An 18,693-nucleotide genomic window follows, 5' to 3' on the forward strand; every position below is an offset into this window, starting at 1 on the left:
GAGAGGATAAGTTGGTGACACTGAGTAAATAAATTCTTAGCTGTCACCGAGTGCCCCTAAAACTACATTTTAAGCGTGAGTTAAGGTATGCAACTGAAAAATGAGTAGCATGTTGGTGTCATCCCTGAAGCCTCTCTCCAATGAGAAAGGCAGGAGAGAGGAACACGCTAACATCAGTATCATGTGCTGATGTTCTGGACCAACAACCATTTAAAAACCTTACTCATTCTGTGCCTGGATAATGAAAGGTTGTCTAGTAGTTTGACTCCACTGTCATCATCCAAACACAAAATCTCCTGTCTGTTTCAGACTGATCACGCTGAAGGAGATGCAGGCTTTGACCACGGCCCTGCAAGCACTGCATGGCTTCACTCCTCTAGTTCCACTGAGCCCAGAGGGACTGGCTCTCCTTCCAGATTTACTGATGGAGGGGGACTCACGGCCGTAATTTTTTGCAAGAGGAAGCTCCAAAAGGACATATCTGCATTAGAAAAGGTAATAGTGGTCTTGTTTGGAATAAAACTACTGGATAGTAAAAAATTCATTTATTGATGGTGGAGTGGTGACAATTAACTATTTGCTGGCGCGATTATCCTCCTAGCAAGTCACAGCAACAAAGAAAGGCTTTTAATCTTTAAAAGCAAATTAAGAGAGTTGCTAAAAGTTCAAAATGAGCATGCATGGTGTTACAGACAGAATTATATAAAATTCTAAGGTGGATCTGGTCTTACAGCATTTTGATTATGAGTTAGCTTTAACGTGAGGATACTGGGTGGGTTTTTTTGGTTCCGACTGCAGCAGTATCTCACAAACTGTCCATCAGAATTAGTGCTATGCCTTGATTCAAGTCTTGTAGTCAGCCCTGTAGAAGGCAGGTTGTGTACAACCACAGCGATGTGCTATGCTGTAACAGTTGTGGTTAAAAAAACCCAACACCTGAAAACACTTAGCTCAGAGTCAGATCCAAGCAAAAACCCCAACAGTTCTAGCGTGTCCATTTCATGCCAGAAGATCGAGTATGAAATTTTCCTAAAGCAGATCAGAGTGTCTGCTGTGGGCCTGGGGAGGTCAATCACTATTCACGTTACCGGACTGTCTCCATGTGCTGACAACAGAGGTGGTGTTTGTTGGTCATGTCTTGTGTTCCAAAGATGCATTCCTCTCGCAGGAGGTCTGTCTCAGGATAACTTATTCTCCAAGTTGATAACGATGAGCTCCTTTTTATCACTTTTCCCCGGTACCAATTTTCCATCCAATCCAAACGCAACAGTTGTTCTTTTTGTAGCTCTGCATGTTCACACGCACATGCGTGAGCTCCAAGGATGAGCTGGTTCTGAACCCTCTTGCCCTCATCCATGCCTTTTTGTAGCAATCCATGTTTTTAGATCTAAGCTTCTGGTCTTGCAAAACAGAGGTGTCATGGTTTCACCTTTGTTTCTCTCAGCAGAAAGAGCGGCTGGGGCATTTTCCCCCATCTGTTTCTTCTTTTTGTCTTCTCCTTGATTTCCTCTTCTGTTGTGCCCACCCTCTTTGCAGAGTGGTGGTGAATGACATTTAAGGAGTACAGGAGAAGGCACAGACTTCTTTGCCAAAAAATGTCTTTTGACCCAGAGCGCTGGTGTCAAGTTCTGCAAACTTAAACTTGACCTCTCCAAAACCTTGCTTCTAATCCTCTGCTCTCACAGGCAGCGCTGGCCTGTTTATACCAAAACCAAAAATACGACACTGATTTCTTATTCTCAAAAGCTCTTCCAATCTAGCTAGCTCGGGTTCTGGTAGGAGGTCTGCCAGCAGTCACATCTTCAGTTACGGTACAGGCATATCTGCTGACTGCTAAGCCATCCACTTGGAAGAGAACATGGAAGCTTTGCTTATTTGCCTTTCCCTCACTTAATTACAGAGAGTTCTCCAGAGTTTTCCTCAAGGTTTTATGAAAATCATCTGGTAGGGCATCTAAAAGATTTAATGTAGTAACAAGTAAACAAAAATCTGCAGCTCAGGACAAATTTCAGTCTGATTTATTTTATACTCCACCAAATTTCATTGGTAACAAAGGTTTTGTACAGGTTAAAAGTGCAAAAGAATGTGACCCAGAGACAGGCTTCGTGCTCCTCTTTGGCAAACGCTGTCTCCCATCTGTTTGTCACTATTAGAACATTTCTTCATTGGCAGATGAGAAACAAAATGTACAAAAGGATCCAGTAAACTATTCCATACTATCGTCAGTACAACCAAATGCATACACCCATTACTCTGATAATGATGTAGCCTCTTATTTTGACCAACTGTCAGAAGCGTTCAACACAATACATTTAGTGACTAAGTGGTGTACTAGTGGCACGTGAAATGGTGAAGTCTTTGGAGCAGGCATCGAGAGGTGATTGCATGCCTTTACATTCTACTTAGAAAATAGCATCTTGTGATGTAAAGTTCCCACTCTGTGGCTCCTCTTGTTAGTTAAGTGCTTTTTTCTTACATCAGGCAAAAAAAAAATAATCTTAAATAAGATATATCTTTATGTTGTGCATCTGTTTTGTCCTCCAGTCGAGTTTAGATGAAATGGGATCAAACTAAAGCATTTAAAAATGACCTGTATTTCTAGTATCTCCTCCGTGAGCCCCGTTAACTGCAGAAAAGTTTAGAAGAGGTTCTAAGCAGGCTGAAAGGGATTTATTTACTACGAGCATTTGGAAGGATCACAAGAGTTGTATAAACTATTTAAACTAGAGATACTCTTCTGCTGGTGAGCTGTTTCCTGATGACAATATATAGATGTCTCTTGTCCATTCAGAGGATCCAGAATCCCTCGGTGAGAAATACGTGCCAGAGATTTCAGCTAACTTTCAATTATTCTTGAAGATTATAGATGTAGTTATTTCATAGACCAAACTACCCAGCTGCAGTTGCAAATTTTTATTTGCAATATTGGAAGCTGTATTAAAGTCTGGCTAAAAGCTAACTTCCAGCTTGAGTAACCATGCTTTGAAAATTGTTTCTAAATTCCTCATCTGTAGAGCTTTAACAAGCTCTTTAAGGGGGGGATGGGAACCTGGATTTAGAAAAGTGAACTGTGTGTCATGAATATAACACAAACAGTTGTTTTGTGGTGTATATAGGGTTAGTTCTGCTCATGGAAGGCGTTGTCTCTTTTGCAGAAGTAATCCCTTATCTAAATGTAGGAAAGATGGACATTTGTACCTCCACCTTATGACGTGCCTACCAGTCCCTGGGGGGAGACGATATAAGCCCCTCCACGCTGCTGGCAAGTACACGCGCTGGGTGTTCACAAAGTCCTGCTCACTCAAGGGAAAGGTGCAGCAGTAAACCCAAGATCTATCTGTAAGTGAAGCCACCTACATGGTGTTTATCGTGTATAAGTTAAAATACACCGGTTAGAATCGCTGCAGCCAACCAAGCACCATGGGGTTACTCTGGTCTTCAGCGGTGCTGCTACCCAGCATGCTGTTATCGAGTATGGCTCCATTCCATTACCGACACGGTACTTTGGATGTGTCTAACACCACTCATGAAATTAGCTACTGAATTTACTGCACATAAATTACTCCGTGGTACTCCAAGAGCGTCTGTCTACCACTCGCTTCCCGTGTAGTACCTTTCGCATGGAGGCGAGCCCGGGTGCTGCTCCAAGTCATTTCAAAGAGCCAAAACCATTTTGCAATCCTTCAGGTCACGGCAACCTACTGTTTAATCACTCTCCGACGTTCCGACAGTGTAAACATTCCGAGGCCAGTTACTGCGACATCACCTCCCAGTTACAAAACACACTCTGCCCTGTGTTTATGTCTATCTAGGATTACCGTAGGCCCAGCAAAACACTTTGCAGATGATGCTTAAGATTCTGTAAACCCCAGGCCCAGGCGCCCCGGGCCTGCGCTCCAGCAAGTGCGGGACGCGGGCACCCGGCCGGCGGGGGCGTGGGGGGCCGAGCACAGGCCGTGCCCCGGGGGAGGCCGCCGATCGCCCCCCACAAGGCCGTGGCGGCGGCCGGTGCCCCCCCGCCCCCGGCGGCGGGGGGAGCCGCCGTGGCGGTGGGCGCCGGGCCGGGCGGGGGGTGTGAGCGCCCGCCTCCCGCGGCTCGCAGCCGGCTGCCTCCCGCGGGCGCGACGCGGCTCGGCGGGCCGCCCGGCTGGGCCGGCTACCCAGAGTGCAGCAGGCAGGCGGCGGCAGGCGGCGGCCGGCACCGAGCAGCCGGCGCACCCCCGGCCCGCCGGCGCAGCGGCAGCCGGGCCCAGGCGGCGGCGCGGCCCAGAATGCGAGTGTGAGATGCTTCCCCCGGCAGCGGCGCCCCGGGCCCAGGCGGCGGCGGCCCCGGCGTGGATGCGGCTCTGGAGCCGGCGCTTCGCCCTCCACAAACATTTCTATAGGACTCATTCGCCCTGCTGAGGAGATCGGCCCGGCCCGGCCCGGCCGCCTCTTCCCCCTTCGCCGCCCCCTCCGCGCCCCTCACAGACCGCCGGCCCGGCGGGCATGGAGGCCCCCGGCGGCGCTTCGCCGCTCAGCCCGGCGCTGGTGGGCCGCCTCCGACAGGAGCACGAAAAGGTAAAAAGGCCGCGGCCGCCCGGGCGGGCCACAGCGTGAGGCGGGGGGCGCGGGCAGGGGGCCGTGGCGGCGGGGCCGGGCCGAGGGGGGACTGGCGGCGGCCGCCCCGGGCTGGGGGGGTAGGGGGGTCGCGGGGGGCGGGGACCCCCCCCCCCCCCCCGGGGTGGCGGCCCCCGGGGCGGCACGCGGCGGGGCCTGCGCGCGGCGGGCGGGCACGTGACGGCGGTGACGTCACGTTTGGCGGTTGAGGCGGGTCGTGGCCGAGGCCCGGGGTGGGGGGGTCGGACACGGAGCAGCCCCGGGAACGGGCCGGGGCTCCCCAGCTTGGACGCCGCCTCCCGGGGGAGAAGGGGCCCGGGCGGGCACTGGGCTCAGTTGGCAGCGGCGGCCCGGCCGACGTGCCCGTTAGCACGGGGCTGGCCGGGGAGGCCCCGGCACGCCCCGGGGACCGTTACAGTTACCTCAGCGTAAAGCGCCTACGCATAGCTCGCTCCGAAAAACTCGTTCTCCCCCTCTGTGCGCCTCGCCGGGGCTTTGCCAGTCGCAAGGGCCAGGCGCGCACCTTAAACAGGGGGCTGCACGTGGGCCCTGCACGCTGTCTCCGAACTGGGCCGCCTCACGGGCCCGCTTGCAGAGCCTCAAAAATTAATTGTTCGTGACTTGCCATAAAAGTGGGTTCAAAAGAGCCAAACCCCTCTGCAGAAATGACCCCTGAGAATTCATGGGGCTGGTTCCACACGTGGCCATGGTACGGAACTGGAGATGGCCCTCACTGCAGCTCGCAGGCACGACCTAAGGCGAGGTGACCTCCCAGTGTCATCAGTGAGATTCGGGGCTCTGTGTGAGGCCGGGAGTTACCGTGGAACTCGTGGCCATGTGCAGTGTTTTATCGGCACAAGTACCTTTGCCAGGTCTGCACTCCTTTCAGTTTCTCTGCTCGTTTTTCTCATGTGATTAAAATTTTTTAAAGCCGCATCTAAGATACACATTCGAGCTCCTCAGTTATAATGGAGGACTTTATCTTCAGCGTGTGTTGCTTTGTCACACGCTGGTTTAGTTAAGAGTAAGAAAACCGAGTGTCACATCTGTAGTGTGAAAAAACGTGCCCCATCTGGAATACCGCGTACAAAAATGTGACTGCTTTTGGGTGGCACACTGGGTCATTACGAAAAGACACACGTAACCAACTGGTGTGGATGAACAGTAAGAGGATCTGCTGGAATACTCCGCGTCACCCATTCTGCATGGAGAGTAACCCGTTACACCGATAATTGGTGATAGCAGCCTGCCTGCTTGGGCTCCTTCAGTTAATTTTCAAGGTGGTAGAATTTGGTGAAGAATAATTAGTGTAAGTGGATGTCGGTCGTAACCACGTAGAATTATTCCCACTTCATGGAAAGACACCCTCTGTAAGCAAGTTTAAGAGACTTCTTAAACAGATCTGCTCCAGTGGAAAAGAGGCCCAGGAGACCATTAATTAAGCCTCTGTTAGGCTGATGTACCAAAATTATATTTCATCATAGGGAAACTTTACATAATTTCTGCAAATTGGCTAAAAAAAATTGAACACTTCAGCTTCAATATGAAATTATACTAAAGAACTACATATCTTGGTTACAATGGAGTGTCATGATGAAGATATAGTAGACTTTCCCTCTATGCAATGAATATATATAATTGGATTACAACAGTATTTTCAGTTACGAAAACATTGTGTTTTAAGATGGAGGAGGTCTTTTCATTTCAGCTGCTTCTTATCAGAGATTGGTATTTTGCTCACAAAATTACTGAAGTTGAAGGCTCATGTTTTGGTCTTGGCACAAAGATGACGGAGAATTAGTTATCTGGTACTTTGGTAAACTAGTAATTGTAGTGTGACCATCGTAACAAACAGTAAAGTTATTTAGCCAGAACTATATATGTACTGGCATTTAAGCAGGCACATATATTTCTTTTAATTACTGAGATGTTACGTTGTCCCTGTGATGCTTGATTAAGTATAAAGAAACCTATTTATTCCCATTAGTCTGAAGGCAACCTTTAGTGTAATAGTGAAATACAGCGTTATCTAGCTGCAGAATTAAAGGTAATATTTGAATCAGAGTTGATGATTTTAACATCCAGGCCATTGTACAGCCCTGGTTCAGCTACGAGTTTGAGCTTTTAAGTGCTAAAGAGCTGCTCTGGAGAGCACGTGAACTGAGGCTTCCTTCCTGTTTAAAAATATTAAAAGAACAGGATGTTCGTGACTTTCTATCTCTAATGTGATTGAGGCTGCAGCTTCCAGGTCTAGGACCCCTGGTGAAAAGTAATTTTAATTCTTGTTTAGGACTGCTTGCCTGTTGGACAGATTTCATCTTGTTAATTTGTAGTGATAGTAAGACCAAACTGTTAAAAGCAATTTTCAGTGCTCCCACTAAAGGCACTTTGTATGAAAACATGACTTAGAATGTGTATCTTGGGGATAAATTATAGAAGAATATCTAGTAATTTTCATGATAAAGACCATCATTGGAACCACTGTGCCTGCGTAAAGTTTTGGATATTTCTGTAAGAAGAATATAATGTATGTATCGTGGATTACTTGCAAAAGCAATATATGTTAGCTGAAAATACTGCGTTAAATCTATTGCAAGTTAGTACAGGAATTATAAAATGAATATTTAAATAGGTGGATTCTCATGCTGTAGAGCCTGCGTTTAAACGTAATATTTGATATACATTTATTCCTACAGTCAAATGGGTTGGGATTACTAACTGATAGGAGGCTGACAAGTCAGATCTGTATGATTTGGTAAGACTTGTATAGACAGTGAATTTACAGTGGGCTGATACGTTCTATAGTTTCTGAGCAATGCAATGAAGATATGCGTAATGGGAGACATTACAGAACCAATTAGACCCAAGAGACGTTTGTAGAGTGCAAACACAGGCATGGAGAATCTAAAGGATTCCAGTGTTAGCTGGCAATAGGATTTTTTTTTTTTTTTTTTTTTTTGCATTGCACTGACAAACACAATATTTTAGTTTTGCATTTAGGAAAATTAGGACAAGGAAGTGACTGTCCTGTCACTCATCATGACAACAAAGCACAAGTAGATTTAGTGCAGCTATTAGTGTAGCTCATTGGTTAGTGTGTATTATGACATATTCTTAATTTTTATGAATTTATATGGTGGAGCTGTATGATCTTTAATTTCCAGTTGTTTTCAAGATTTGGGTACTTGCAGTTTTTTAACAGTTAGACAACTTGTACGTGGGCTATGGGGAAACAAATCACAGAATCCTAAACTTAGGGTCTTTTAAATCATTTTCTTCCTATATGGATTACTTCTGAGGCTGGCTGCTTCTGTCTAAGCCTTTTTCAAGTAATATCTGTGCTATGAAATGAGCAGCTTGGCAGTTTTAAAGCTGTTCCTGCAGTCTGAAAAAGAGCAGTGAGACCGAGTAGGGTCAGTCCTGCTCCCGCTGCAGGAGCCATTGGAAATCTGGACTCAGTAGGTGAGATTCAGCGTGCTTTCCCACGATACCACACTTTCCAGCCTACATCCGTGTTAACAGAATCTAGAGAAAGCCTGGGTGTGAGACACCAGTGCAGTGGGACTTCATTTTGCACAATAACTGTTTGAGGAAAGATAACAGAGCGTCTGAAGCTTGGTTTGGCTTGCTCCTTTTTAAAAGGCCCTGTCTGAAGCTTCATTTGCCATATTTCTTTTTAAAAGATACCTGGACAATTATCTCTTCAGAAACTTGTGATGACATCTGCTCCACCCTCTCCAGTGCTTTTTTGTAATAGTGGGTTCCAAGAATGTTTTCTCATGTGCTGCTTTCAAGTAAAAGGGCTAATTCAGTCATTATCTGGAAGCTTTCAATGTAATACTCATTGTTCCTCCAGTGTTAATTGATCATCACTTTTAATTTTTTATAGTCAATATTTGTCTGTGTTCTTATTAGTATGAATTAAATCCCCACTAGTTTATATAGCGTCAAAAATTGTGAAATAAATTAACAGATCTTAAGTAGGTTTTTTTAATGGTAATTAAAGACAAACTATTCACAAAGGAGTTTAAAGAGCGTTGTGTTTATTCTGGAGTGGGCAAGTCTGTATATGTCCTGCCTTGTTGGTACCTAAAATGTGTAGACGAGGTTATATCCACAAAATTTAAACGTTACTAAATTGTGCTGCTCCTATAGCTGTGTATAGATTTTGTGAGTAGGTGCAGTGACCAGGGTACTGTTTGGGAATTGTCTCTAGTATCTCGAGCATCTTTGCAGGTCTCATTCCAGAAGTTATACTCATAACCTGTCTTCTCAGGTTGACTTGGGTACCCCTTGCCTCATGTATTTCTTTCCTCCTTTGAGATTGTGAAATTGTATTTTGTTTTAATCTGAAGTTCTGGTCTTGCAGATGGATATGCCAGCTCGGAATTTGCCATCTTGAGAGCAGCAGCAACTGGACCAAGACTTCATTTTTTCCCAGGGGGGCATGAGCAAAAGTCTCAGTCACTTCTTCAAAAATTTATTAACGACCGCATGAGTTATCCAGGAAGGAGATGACTTTAATTTGGTGATCAGCTTTTTAATCTTGGGGGTGTTTTTGTGACTGCTTGTTTCTAGAATTAACAATTTTAGGGTGGCACATTTGTGACACTGTTCAGTGACCTGGGTTGGGATCCAGCTTAAAGCCGGACTTTGTTGTTGACTTTTTTTGCTTCTTTTTTCTTCCTGGGTTATTTTTTCAGCCAGTGTGGTTCCGCCGTGAGGCTGATTGTACAGCATCACAAATGTCTGCCAGCAGGTTGTGTCGGGGTTGGAAGGATAAGTCGGTGGAACAGAGTAGCTGGAGACAGGGAGGGATGATGGCTGGTTTACTCAGGGCTGCATCTGAATGTTGAACCACAGCCTGAAGGTATGTCTGTGAGGCAGGTGCCACGGCTCATGTCAGTTTTAAGCTAGTTAACCCAGGTATTGCTAGAAACATAGTTGTTGCACCATAGACTGCATCAAAGCTTGCAAAACCTGCTTGAGGTGTTTGGTAAGTTAGGTCATGGGAGCTCGATGCTTATGTTGTCTGCTGCTATCTCGGTACCTGAGCTAGCTTGGATATGGCTTAGCCACATGAATGTTTACGTGAAGTTAGCTAAAATACCAAGTTACGAGTTCTTTAGCTCTGTCTCAAGATGAAGTTATATGACATGGACACTGACTTGCTGTTGGGGAAAGATGAGACTCTGCTCCAGTTCGTTCCTTGCTTGCACCAGTTCACTTGGTTCAGAGCTAATTAAATTCCCTCGCTCAGTGGAAAACGTCCTGCTGCCTTTGGGATTTTTGCTGGGGTTGTGGATTGAGAATGACTCCCAAAGGGGACTGACAAAGAGCAAAACAGCATAAAGGTGTTGGGAACAGGTGGGTGGAAGTGAGGAAGAAGAGTGCTGGCTCATGTGAGCTGACACTGCCTGCCTGGCTGTCCCCGCGGAGTGGGGACAGTTTACCTGTGCGTGAGCAGTTACTGCAAGGTAACTATAAGTTACTTGTCTGCGTGACCTGTAACCACAGGAGCGGTCACAACATGAAGTAGTCTTGAGAGGGCAGAATTTTCCAGCTGGCAAAGAAGAGATGAGGTGGTTTATGTCTGCTTTATAAGCCTTGGATGTTTCAAGTAGAATTTTTAAGCTCTCAAAAATCCTTTTGGTCAGAACTTGGTTTTTATTTATTGGTTAAAAATCGTTACGTCCTACTTCTGCAAAACTGAGAGACACAGTTGTGTGTGCACAATTAATATAGAAATAGAAGATCTTCAGTTGTTTTCTTATAGAGAAAGGTAAAAATTGTGGTTATGTTTTTAAGTAAGATTTTTTCCTTCAGAAAGAAATGTTTGCCATGATGCAAATTTCTTTCGGTCTCTCTTTTCATTCAGTATTCTTCTGAAACACGTTTCTTCAAAAGGCAAAACTTTCCACCCAAAGGGGGATTTATGTTAATAATTTGTTGAAATGTAGTGTTTTTGAGTAATATGCTTTAATAAATGAATATGAGAGCTTAGAAATGCTTTCTTCCTTTTCCATTAGATCATACAGTGTGCCAACAGACTGAAGAACTTTTAATAGTTTTATTTCATTTTTTGATTGAAAATGGGGCTCTAGGAAAAACAATTGTGCAAATGTTAATTCTGTCTTTCTCCATCAGTGATTGCTGTGTTTTAGGCAAGTACTGTGTAGTTTCCTAGAGGAAAAAATGAAAATTCATTTTAAATGTTTATTTTGCGTGTGGCTTGTTACAACCTTGTTACCAAGGGATGATCAAATATTTGACCACCCATTAGTGTTCTTCTGTAATGTAAAGCCATATTGTGAACTGGTTATTTCATCAGTAAACTTTTAGGATTTGGGGGTGCGACAGAGAAATCTCATGCATGAGTTGCATGGCAGAGTGGCTCTTGATACTGCAAACATTTACAGACGGAGGCAGCTCGTGTGCATGTATCAACTGCAGTAAATACTCGAATGTACAAGGTTAAGCAGTTAAAACTCTGCCGAGTTGGAGTCATCTGAATTAGGTCAGTAGTGGAAATTATCTTGGATTTATCATGAGCCTTGCAAACGTGGATCTGCATTTCAGAAAACCAGCACACGCTTCCACTGTAGTTCATGGAAGGTTCTGAACAACAGAACCAAGGTCAAGACTGAGCTCTTTACACAGTCCCAAATGGCAGGGACAGTGTCCTGAAGGCAAATCATTGGTTTTAGACTTTATTAGACCCTTACTTTAATTACCACCTCATTACTTGCTCTGCTTCCACAAAAAGTATTCCATACTGTCATTTTCCCTAAGTAACTGGAAATGTGATTGAAAGGGATGTTTAAAGTGAGACTAATTCAAGATTAAATAGTCACAAATTATATTATTGCTACATGTAAACAAATTACTTGCATATCTGATTTTATTCAGATTACTTTTCAAGTGGTAAATAATGCTTTATCACTTATATAGTGCTCTTACATCTTTAGAGTGCTTTTCTCACATTAATTAATCATCATTAAACACTCTGAGGTGGGTAGGTTAATACTATTATCCCCATTTTGCAGATGAAGAAATGTAGACTGAGAGGTTGTGATTTGCTCAAGGCCATATAGAAGAAACAGAATCAGAGCTGGGATTAGATCTGCGTCCCCAGCTTCTAATTTCAGAAGACCAGCCAGATTGTGAGCCACAGTTTTGAAGCAAAATATACAAGCGTGCACGTAGAAATAGCACACGGTTGCTTGGCCTCTTAGGTATCTAACTTGCAATTTTTAAACAGAAACTTTGCTTTTGTGCCACGCCACATATTTCCATGTTCATACCCACAAGTGTGGAAATAGCCTCTCATTCATTTAGGAACTCTTCCTAATCTGATGGGGCATTTTAATGTTAATAAATTTTATTGAAGCTACCTTTCATATTAAAAATACCAGTTCCCAGTTCTTTAGGCTTGAACATAATTGTGTGACTTGGGTACAGCAGGTTCAGCATTGGTACCCAAAACTGTCAACAGGTGATACCAGTACCAGCTCTGTTGCTTGTAATTTTTCAGGAGCTGAGACAAATGAAATTCTGAGTTGGCAGCTTGCCTTACTGCTGCTCAGAAAGGGGGGAGAGAGAGAGAATTACCCTCAGTGTGCTGAAGCCATCACCTTTGTAGGCAGCGCCCAGCTGCTTAGTAGAGAGAGGCATTGGCACGCGTGCAACTCCACCTGGGAGAACTACCTACGTAAAACAAAATAGTCTCGGACTGGCGAGGAGAGCAGAGCGATTTGTGTATCACCTTGGTAATCAGAAGCAGCACAGAGAATTATATTCAGCTGTTAGCAATGGGAGCACGTGCAGAGCAACATGTAAGGAAAAATGAGGTGGAAGAAAGAGGTGCCCTTGTGAGGACCTGCTGAGGAAGGGTGGGATATTGAGGAACGGGTTAGAGACCCATGGGCGCCTACAGGTGTGAGTCAGCTTCATGCTGCAGCACCCTTCTCACCCGTCCTCATTCTCAAGGAAATGCTGTAAGTGATCATAGTGCCTGGTTGTTGAGGTAGGAGACAGCCTACCTCAGGAAAGGAGAGTTTCTAGCCCTGTTCTGACCAGTGTTAGTGGTTACATTACTGAGCCTTTAGAATCAGTGCTGTGCTTTTCCAAAGTGCTCCACGCTTTAATTCAGGGAAGAGTTTTTGAGCTCTTTGGATGGAAGATCCCGGAGAAGGTGGAATGTAAATAGGTAGACGGGAAAGAGAGAAAGTGTTGAAGATAAAAGGAATGCTGTGCCTTCAGACAGCTAACAAAGTCTTTGGCTGTACGGTACGAGTTGTTTGGGGTGATTTGGAGTCACTAGCCTGCAAGCTGCCCGTGTTCAGGTTGGCGCGATGGAACTGGGGGACACCTGGGAGGTGATCGCAGTCTAAAGCTGATCCTTCAGCTCTGCTGTGACTCCACCTGTGAAACCTGGAAATGAGATGTTCCCTAAAAGCAGCAACCTACTCTTCCCTTTAAATAGCTCCATGTAGTAGTAGCGAGAGCAGAACCAACATGTAATCAGTCTCCTCCTGCAGTGGTTTGGTTTTCAGCCCACAAGGAATTGCACTTTGGGTTACAGGTGTGCTCCCAGGGCTGTCCGGGGGCTGCTCGCAGAGCTCCCAGGGACGGCTCTGTCCCGTCAGGGCCTTGAGAAGCATTACATTTTAACAAGTTGCTGTTGGAGGAAAGGAAGGAAACAAGATATTTGCCCGTTTGTTTTCCTTTAAGACTACGGAATGTGTTTTCCGACAGTGGATCCTGTTTTAATAACCAGACCCATGATTAGGTAATGTTAAGTTTGCTGCAAGAGTAGTTTAATAAATATTTTAGTATGCAGATAAGCCATTGATAACTGCATGCGTTCACAGACTTACACATTTTTATGCCTAAAAGGGGAGAATTCAGAGTTTATTGGTACCACTTCCACTACCATGTCTTAAAAGTAATGCATAGTTGGTGGCACTAGGTGTCCAGGCAAATTGAACTCAAATGAACAAACAAACAGGTCATTTGTTTTATTTACCCTGAAAGGAATTTTCATTCTTTAATTGTAACTCTAGATACAAATTATGCGTGGAGGATAGACTAATGATTTTCCCATGTTTGATTAAAGGCAAAGAATCAAAGATTTGTTTATATATTTATCTATTTGTTTCTTTGCTGTGATAAAACCAGTTGTTATCCAAACAGTGTGACTGACCTAATAAAGGACATATGCATAATTGATCTCCATCTGTTTTTCAATATTTATTCTCGCTTTATTTTTTTAATAGAGTTCAGTTCCACAAGTGCAGCCTGAAACATTTTTAAGGTGGTATATTTTAGCACTTCTGTAAAAGGTCTCATTTTATGCTGGCCACCGAAACGAAAAGGTTTGTTGTTGGTTCCACCCTTTAGTATCCCTTCAAGAGAGATTATATCAAAGAAGAAGAATTAAATTAAAATTGATTGGTGTTATTGATTTTTCTTTTCTTTTTTTTTTTTTAAGGGGATAAAGGGTGATGGAAACAGCTTATGCCCCTATGCTGTTTTACTGAGGGACTATTTTTAAAAAACATAAAAAGCATATGTGCCCAATTTACATATTTACTAATTAAAAAAGCTTCCTGGAAACATTAAGTAGACTGTCTTCTGTAACCTTTAACATTGTAGCTAATGGATATAGCCTGGAAATTTTCATAGAAGGTCCTCTAAATAATGTAAATGATTATGAATGTGTAACTAGTTAATATGCAGCTACGAAAGGATTATCATGTAGAGGTTAATGAACACGCTGCTCTTACGGTTTGCAGGGCTTTTCTTTTTGTGCTTTTAGCTCACTTCATGCATGGAAAGTCATGTACTGGGGATGGAAAGCTTCCTGCCTTTTCCATCTTCATCTGTAATGGGGCAATTAAACCGGAACTTTTCTTAAAGGATTTCATAAACATTTTTGTATACCTAATTATGCTGGGTACTTCACAATCACTACCAAATCTGAAAGAATGAAGGGTGTTGAGAGAATAGGCTCCGGCTCTTCTACTCGTGAGTGGTGGGCTCCGTTGTGCGTTAGCATCGTTACCAAACGGGGCCGCGCTCTATCATTTATACCTTTTACGGAAACTTTACTTTTAAAATGGGCCTAATGGTATGAATTAAATTTCTGAGTTGACGTCCTGTAGAAGTCTGTATATTTACTCTTAACCTTAAAAATAGTTAGCTCTCATTAAGGAAAATACTTGCTAGGCATTTGATTTGTAGGAGTTTAAAGCAAATGATAAATTTAAACTTACGTGGGATGAGCCACCTGGCTGAATTTCCTGATGGATTATGAAATAGCGTAACCACAAATGTAGAGCTGATCATTTTTATTTAAGTACTTTCCTCTGTTTAAAGAATTATTAGCTCACAAAGTAGTCCCATTTTTTTTTCACTCGTATATGAGTAGAAAGTGCAGGGTCTGAGATCTGTTCCGCAATAGCTGCACATATGCTAACTAAAAAAAAATTGTCTTTCATTCTGTTGTTTGAAAAAAAAAATAGAAAGAATTATCTGCTCCAGTGATTTCAGTGGTACTTGAATGTATGTTATTGTTTTCTCTGCAAATTTTCTCATTAATTGCTTTCAAATGTTAGCATTATTTTGGCTATAGGAAAAACGAAATTTGTAAAAAAAAAAAATAAAAAAAATTAAAAAAATCTAGAAAATGCTTATATTGAGAAGATGTCTAGACATATTTAATTGCCTCTTGGGTTCATTGCATTTCATGTAATTGAATGAAATTGTTTGTGTTGTATTTTTGGTAACCATTATTCAGAGATCAGAATATGTTTTGAAAGACAAAATCTCTACGTAATTATGGCAGAGAAGGTCACAGGTTTCAGCATCTTGTCTGCTATATCTACATAGCCTAAAAAAACAGTTAAAAAAGAAAAAAAAGTATTTCATTTTAATAACGTGCTTTATTTTGTAAATTATTTTGTATCTCTTGGGAAAGCCTGTGGCATAAAGAAATATTCAGATTAAAACTTCCTTTTTTTTTTTTGAGACCCAGAAAGAACAGAAGGGAAGCCAGCAGCCCATAATGGTGTCAAATATCCTTGTATTTAAACACAACAAAATTAATTTGTGCTTTTCCAGATTAAAATGGCCAGTGGAAACATTGGTTGATGTACTGATAAAGGCAAAAAATGTTTTTGGTGCTATGGGGTTCATTTGTTTTTGTTTTTTAATGAATGAGTATGGAAGTTACATTGATGTCTGGTTATAATTTATGTTGTTTTCTTATTCTGCAAACCTGTAACACTGAAAATAGATCTCCAGATTGCACAAACTACTACTTATCTTATATCGTCTGTCACCTAATAGTTATGGAGCAGGTATTGTACCAAAATATGAATTGAAAAGCTGTAATTTTTTCTGTGGTTATCAGTCTGCATTAGGGTGTGATAAAGTGTGCTGCTTAAGAGCTACCATTCACATGCCTTTGCACTGACAAATAAAAATGTATATAGAGACACTACCAAATCTGTAAAGCTACTGTTCTAGTTTCTGATGCATTGACATTGCAGCTGTGTGCTTAGCCTTGTTTTTTCATGAGTAGTTATCTGTTTTAATGACAGGTGGTCACTAGCTGCCAAGAAAAAATCCAGCACTGGTAAGTGAAAAATGTTTGATTACATGCCTAAAATACTGATGAGTAACCTAGTTGTATTTTAGTAAAGTACTGCTCTTTATTCTGGCGATAGCCAAATCCTACTAGCATGTTTTGGGAATTATTGTTAGGGATCGCTCAGAATTATTGCAGTATATGCTCTTTAAAATGTATGTATTTTCCACTGATACCATTACTTTAAATCATAAATACACTGAACCTTAGTGTTCATACTTGTGTTTTAAATACCCGGCTCATTCATCATTTTTCCCCACGTAACCTTGTGGGATGAATGCTGAATTTGCCTGATTGGGGAAAAAGTACTCCCAGGGTAGAACTGATTATTCTTGTTTTCTTTCTAACTATGGAGCAAGTAGGGAAATTCTGCTCTCCCCCATGCAGATGTGCTAAAACAATGTGAAAGTAGTATTTTCCTGTTTTTTTCCCCCGGTAAAGTATGTGATAAAGCTTAGTTTGGAACGCTTAGAAAGAAATGGTTTGTTATGTAAAAAAATCATCTCTGGGCACTTTTTTCTCTGTTGGCAATCTATGGTTAATAGAAAGCATGCTTAGTAAATAATAGTTTTGTATGGCATCTGAGGAAAATGTACATTTAATGGTGAATGAAATCTTATATTATGAGTTACTGTGAGATATAACAGTTGATCTTACCGATATCAAATTACAATATATCCATGCTGTGTTTACCATGATTTTACTGAGAGAACAACAGGAGCTGTCTTGATTATTGTCTGCAGGGTTATTGCAGAATCACAGCAACTGCCCCTTTAGTGGTGAGATTAAACCTTTGGTTATACACCATCAAGCATATAATATTTTGAATTTATTTTAAGAGGCTTTTTCTTCATGCCTGAAAGATCTCCAAGCAAATAATTTATATTTAGTGTGTATCAAATGTTTTTAGTTTAAATGCACATAGGCTGCAAGCACTGGATAAGGGGAAGAAAATCAAGGCAATCTATACACATCATCACATTAAATTCTGACTATTGGCTCGCAAAAATAATCTAAAACTAATATGTTTCATTTATGTTTAAAATTCAGAGACTGCATTAATTTTCAATAAGGGAAATATTATTGAAGTGCTACTGGTGCTGCTATGGTGAAGTCAGGCAGAGTATTCCCAGCACACGTATTTTCTCAGGAGCTTTGCAGTGTCCCTACCTGTTTGGTTCTGTGTGAATACCCATACTCTGCATGGGTATTTCACTAAGAGACAGTATTTTTCAGAAATAAACTAGTTGACACAAAGCCTTAAAATTCAAACAGATTTTTAAAAGTTTGTGAAGTTGGGACACTTATTTCCTCGTATAAAAATGGCTGAGTTTGTTGAGTGGGGTGGGAGGGTTGGCTGTGGAAGGAGGAGTTGCTCGTATCCTTGCTTTTAAGCAAACCCTGGTCATGGCCCCATGAACGTCAGGGTTTTGGGCGCAGAATGTCAAAAGGGAAACGTAACGTACTGGTGGATTTTATGTAGAACAGCAGTTTATACAGCATCCATACAATCTTTACTTTATAAAAAATTCTTTAAAATTTAGTACCCTTATTTAGATCTTGATTGTGCAAGAGCCGAGTGCTCTTGTTTCAGCTGAGTAATTTGTTCATATAAGACCTTTTTAAGTAGTCAGTGACACAGAAGAATGTTAAATAGAATTGGGTGAATAACAATAGGATTTTAAAATGCTCAGCTTCAGTATGTTTCCATTAAATTATTTTCTTTTTCATTTTTTAGTACACTTCTTGAAGTATATTTCTAAAGCCATGAATGCAGTAATGGGTCTGGTGTGGGATTAAACATCTAGACGTGCTTTTCCCCTTCTGGGGACAGGTTCGTAGCTGGAGTCCCAACGTTCATCCTCCCCGTTCCCTTTGGTTCTTCGTTGGGTGTGGGGAGCCAGCGTAGTGCCGGCACACCCCGCACCTCATCTCGCCATCCGCCATAGCGACGAGGGAGGTCAGCTTCCTTCCTTAAGTAATGCTGTTTCAGGGCAATTAATTAAAAGGATTGATTTTAATTTTCTTTATCTTGATGGTCCAGTTCAGGATGTGGCCACACTTTACGAGATTCCCATGGTGGATCAGCAAAGGGCAGTGGTCCCATGGAAAAAAAGAAACAGACTTTGCTCTGTAATGCGAAATAGCTTTTGTAGCAAGTGATTTCTGCTGTACCCTAATCAGATTATTCAGTAACGGGCAGCAGTCAGACCTTAAAGGCAGTATCTTCTTTTCAGATTAATGAAGAATGTTGGGTGACTTTCAGCCATGAAATGATGGGAACGTTTAATCCTGCTGCGAGTGGGGGGATTTTCATACCATTCTCTTCCCACGGAGTCTTCTCCTTGTGTTTGAGACATGGGCCAGGCCCTCGGCTTGGGGAGCCCGTTTGTTTTTCAGCGAGGAGTTGGAGTGCATCGGTGTCCATTTCTCAAATACAG

At 42.5% G+C, this 18,693-nt stretch overlaps 1 protein-coding gene across 1 annotated transcript in view; it reads left to right on the forward strand.

Annotated features, from left to right (window-relative positions):
* The first annotated feature begins 3,823 nt into the window (after nucleotides 1-3,823).
* Nucleotides 3,824-18,693, forward strand: part of URI1 (URI1 prefoldin like chaperone) — a 42,350-nt gene continuing 27,480 nt past the window's right edge. Inside the window, exons 1-2 of the mRNA XM_063334474.1 lie at nucleotides 3,824-4,560; nucleotides 16,206-16,240. Coding sequence (XP_063190544.1) covers nucleotides 4,489-4,560; nucleotides 16,206-16,240 — 107 coding nt within the window. The 5' untranslated portion in view covers nucleotides 3,824-4,488. The remainder of the gene's footprint in view (nucleotides 4,561-16,205; nucleotides 16,241-18,693) is intronic.

This window comes from Chroicocephalus ridibundus, chromosome 4 (assembly GCF_963924245.1).
Source record: "Chroicocephalus ridibundus chromosome 4, bChrRid1.1, whole genome shotgun sequence".
In the NCBI taxonomy this organism is placed as follows: domain Eukaryota; kingdom Metazoa; phylum Chordata; class Aves; order Charadriiformes; family Laridae; genus Chroicocephalus; species Chroicocephalus ridibundus.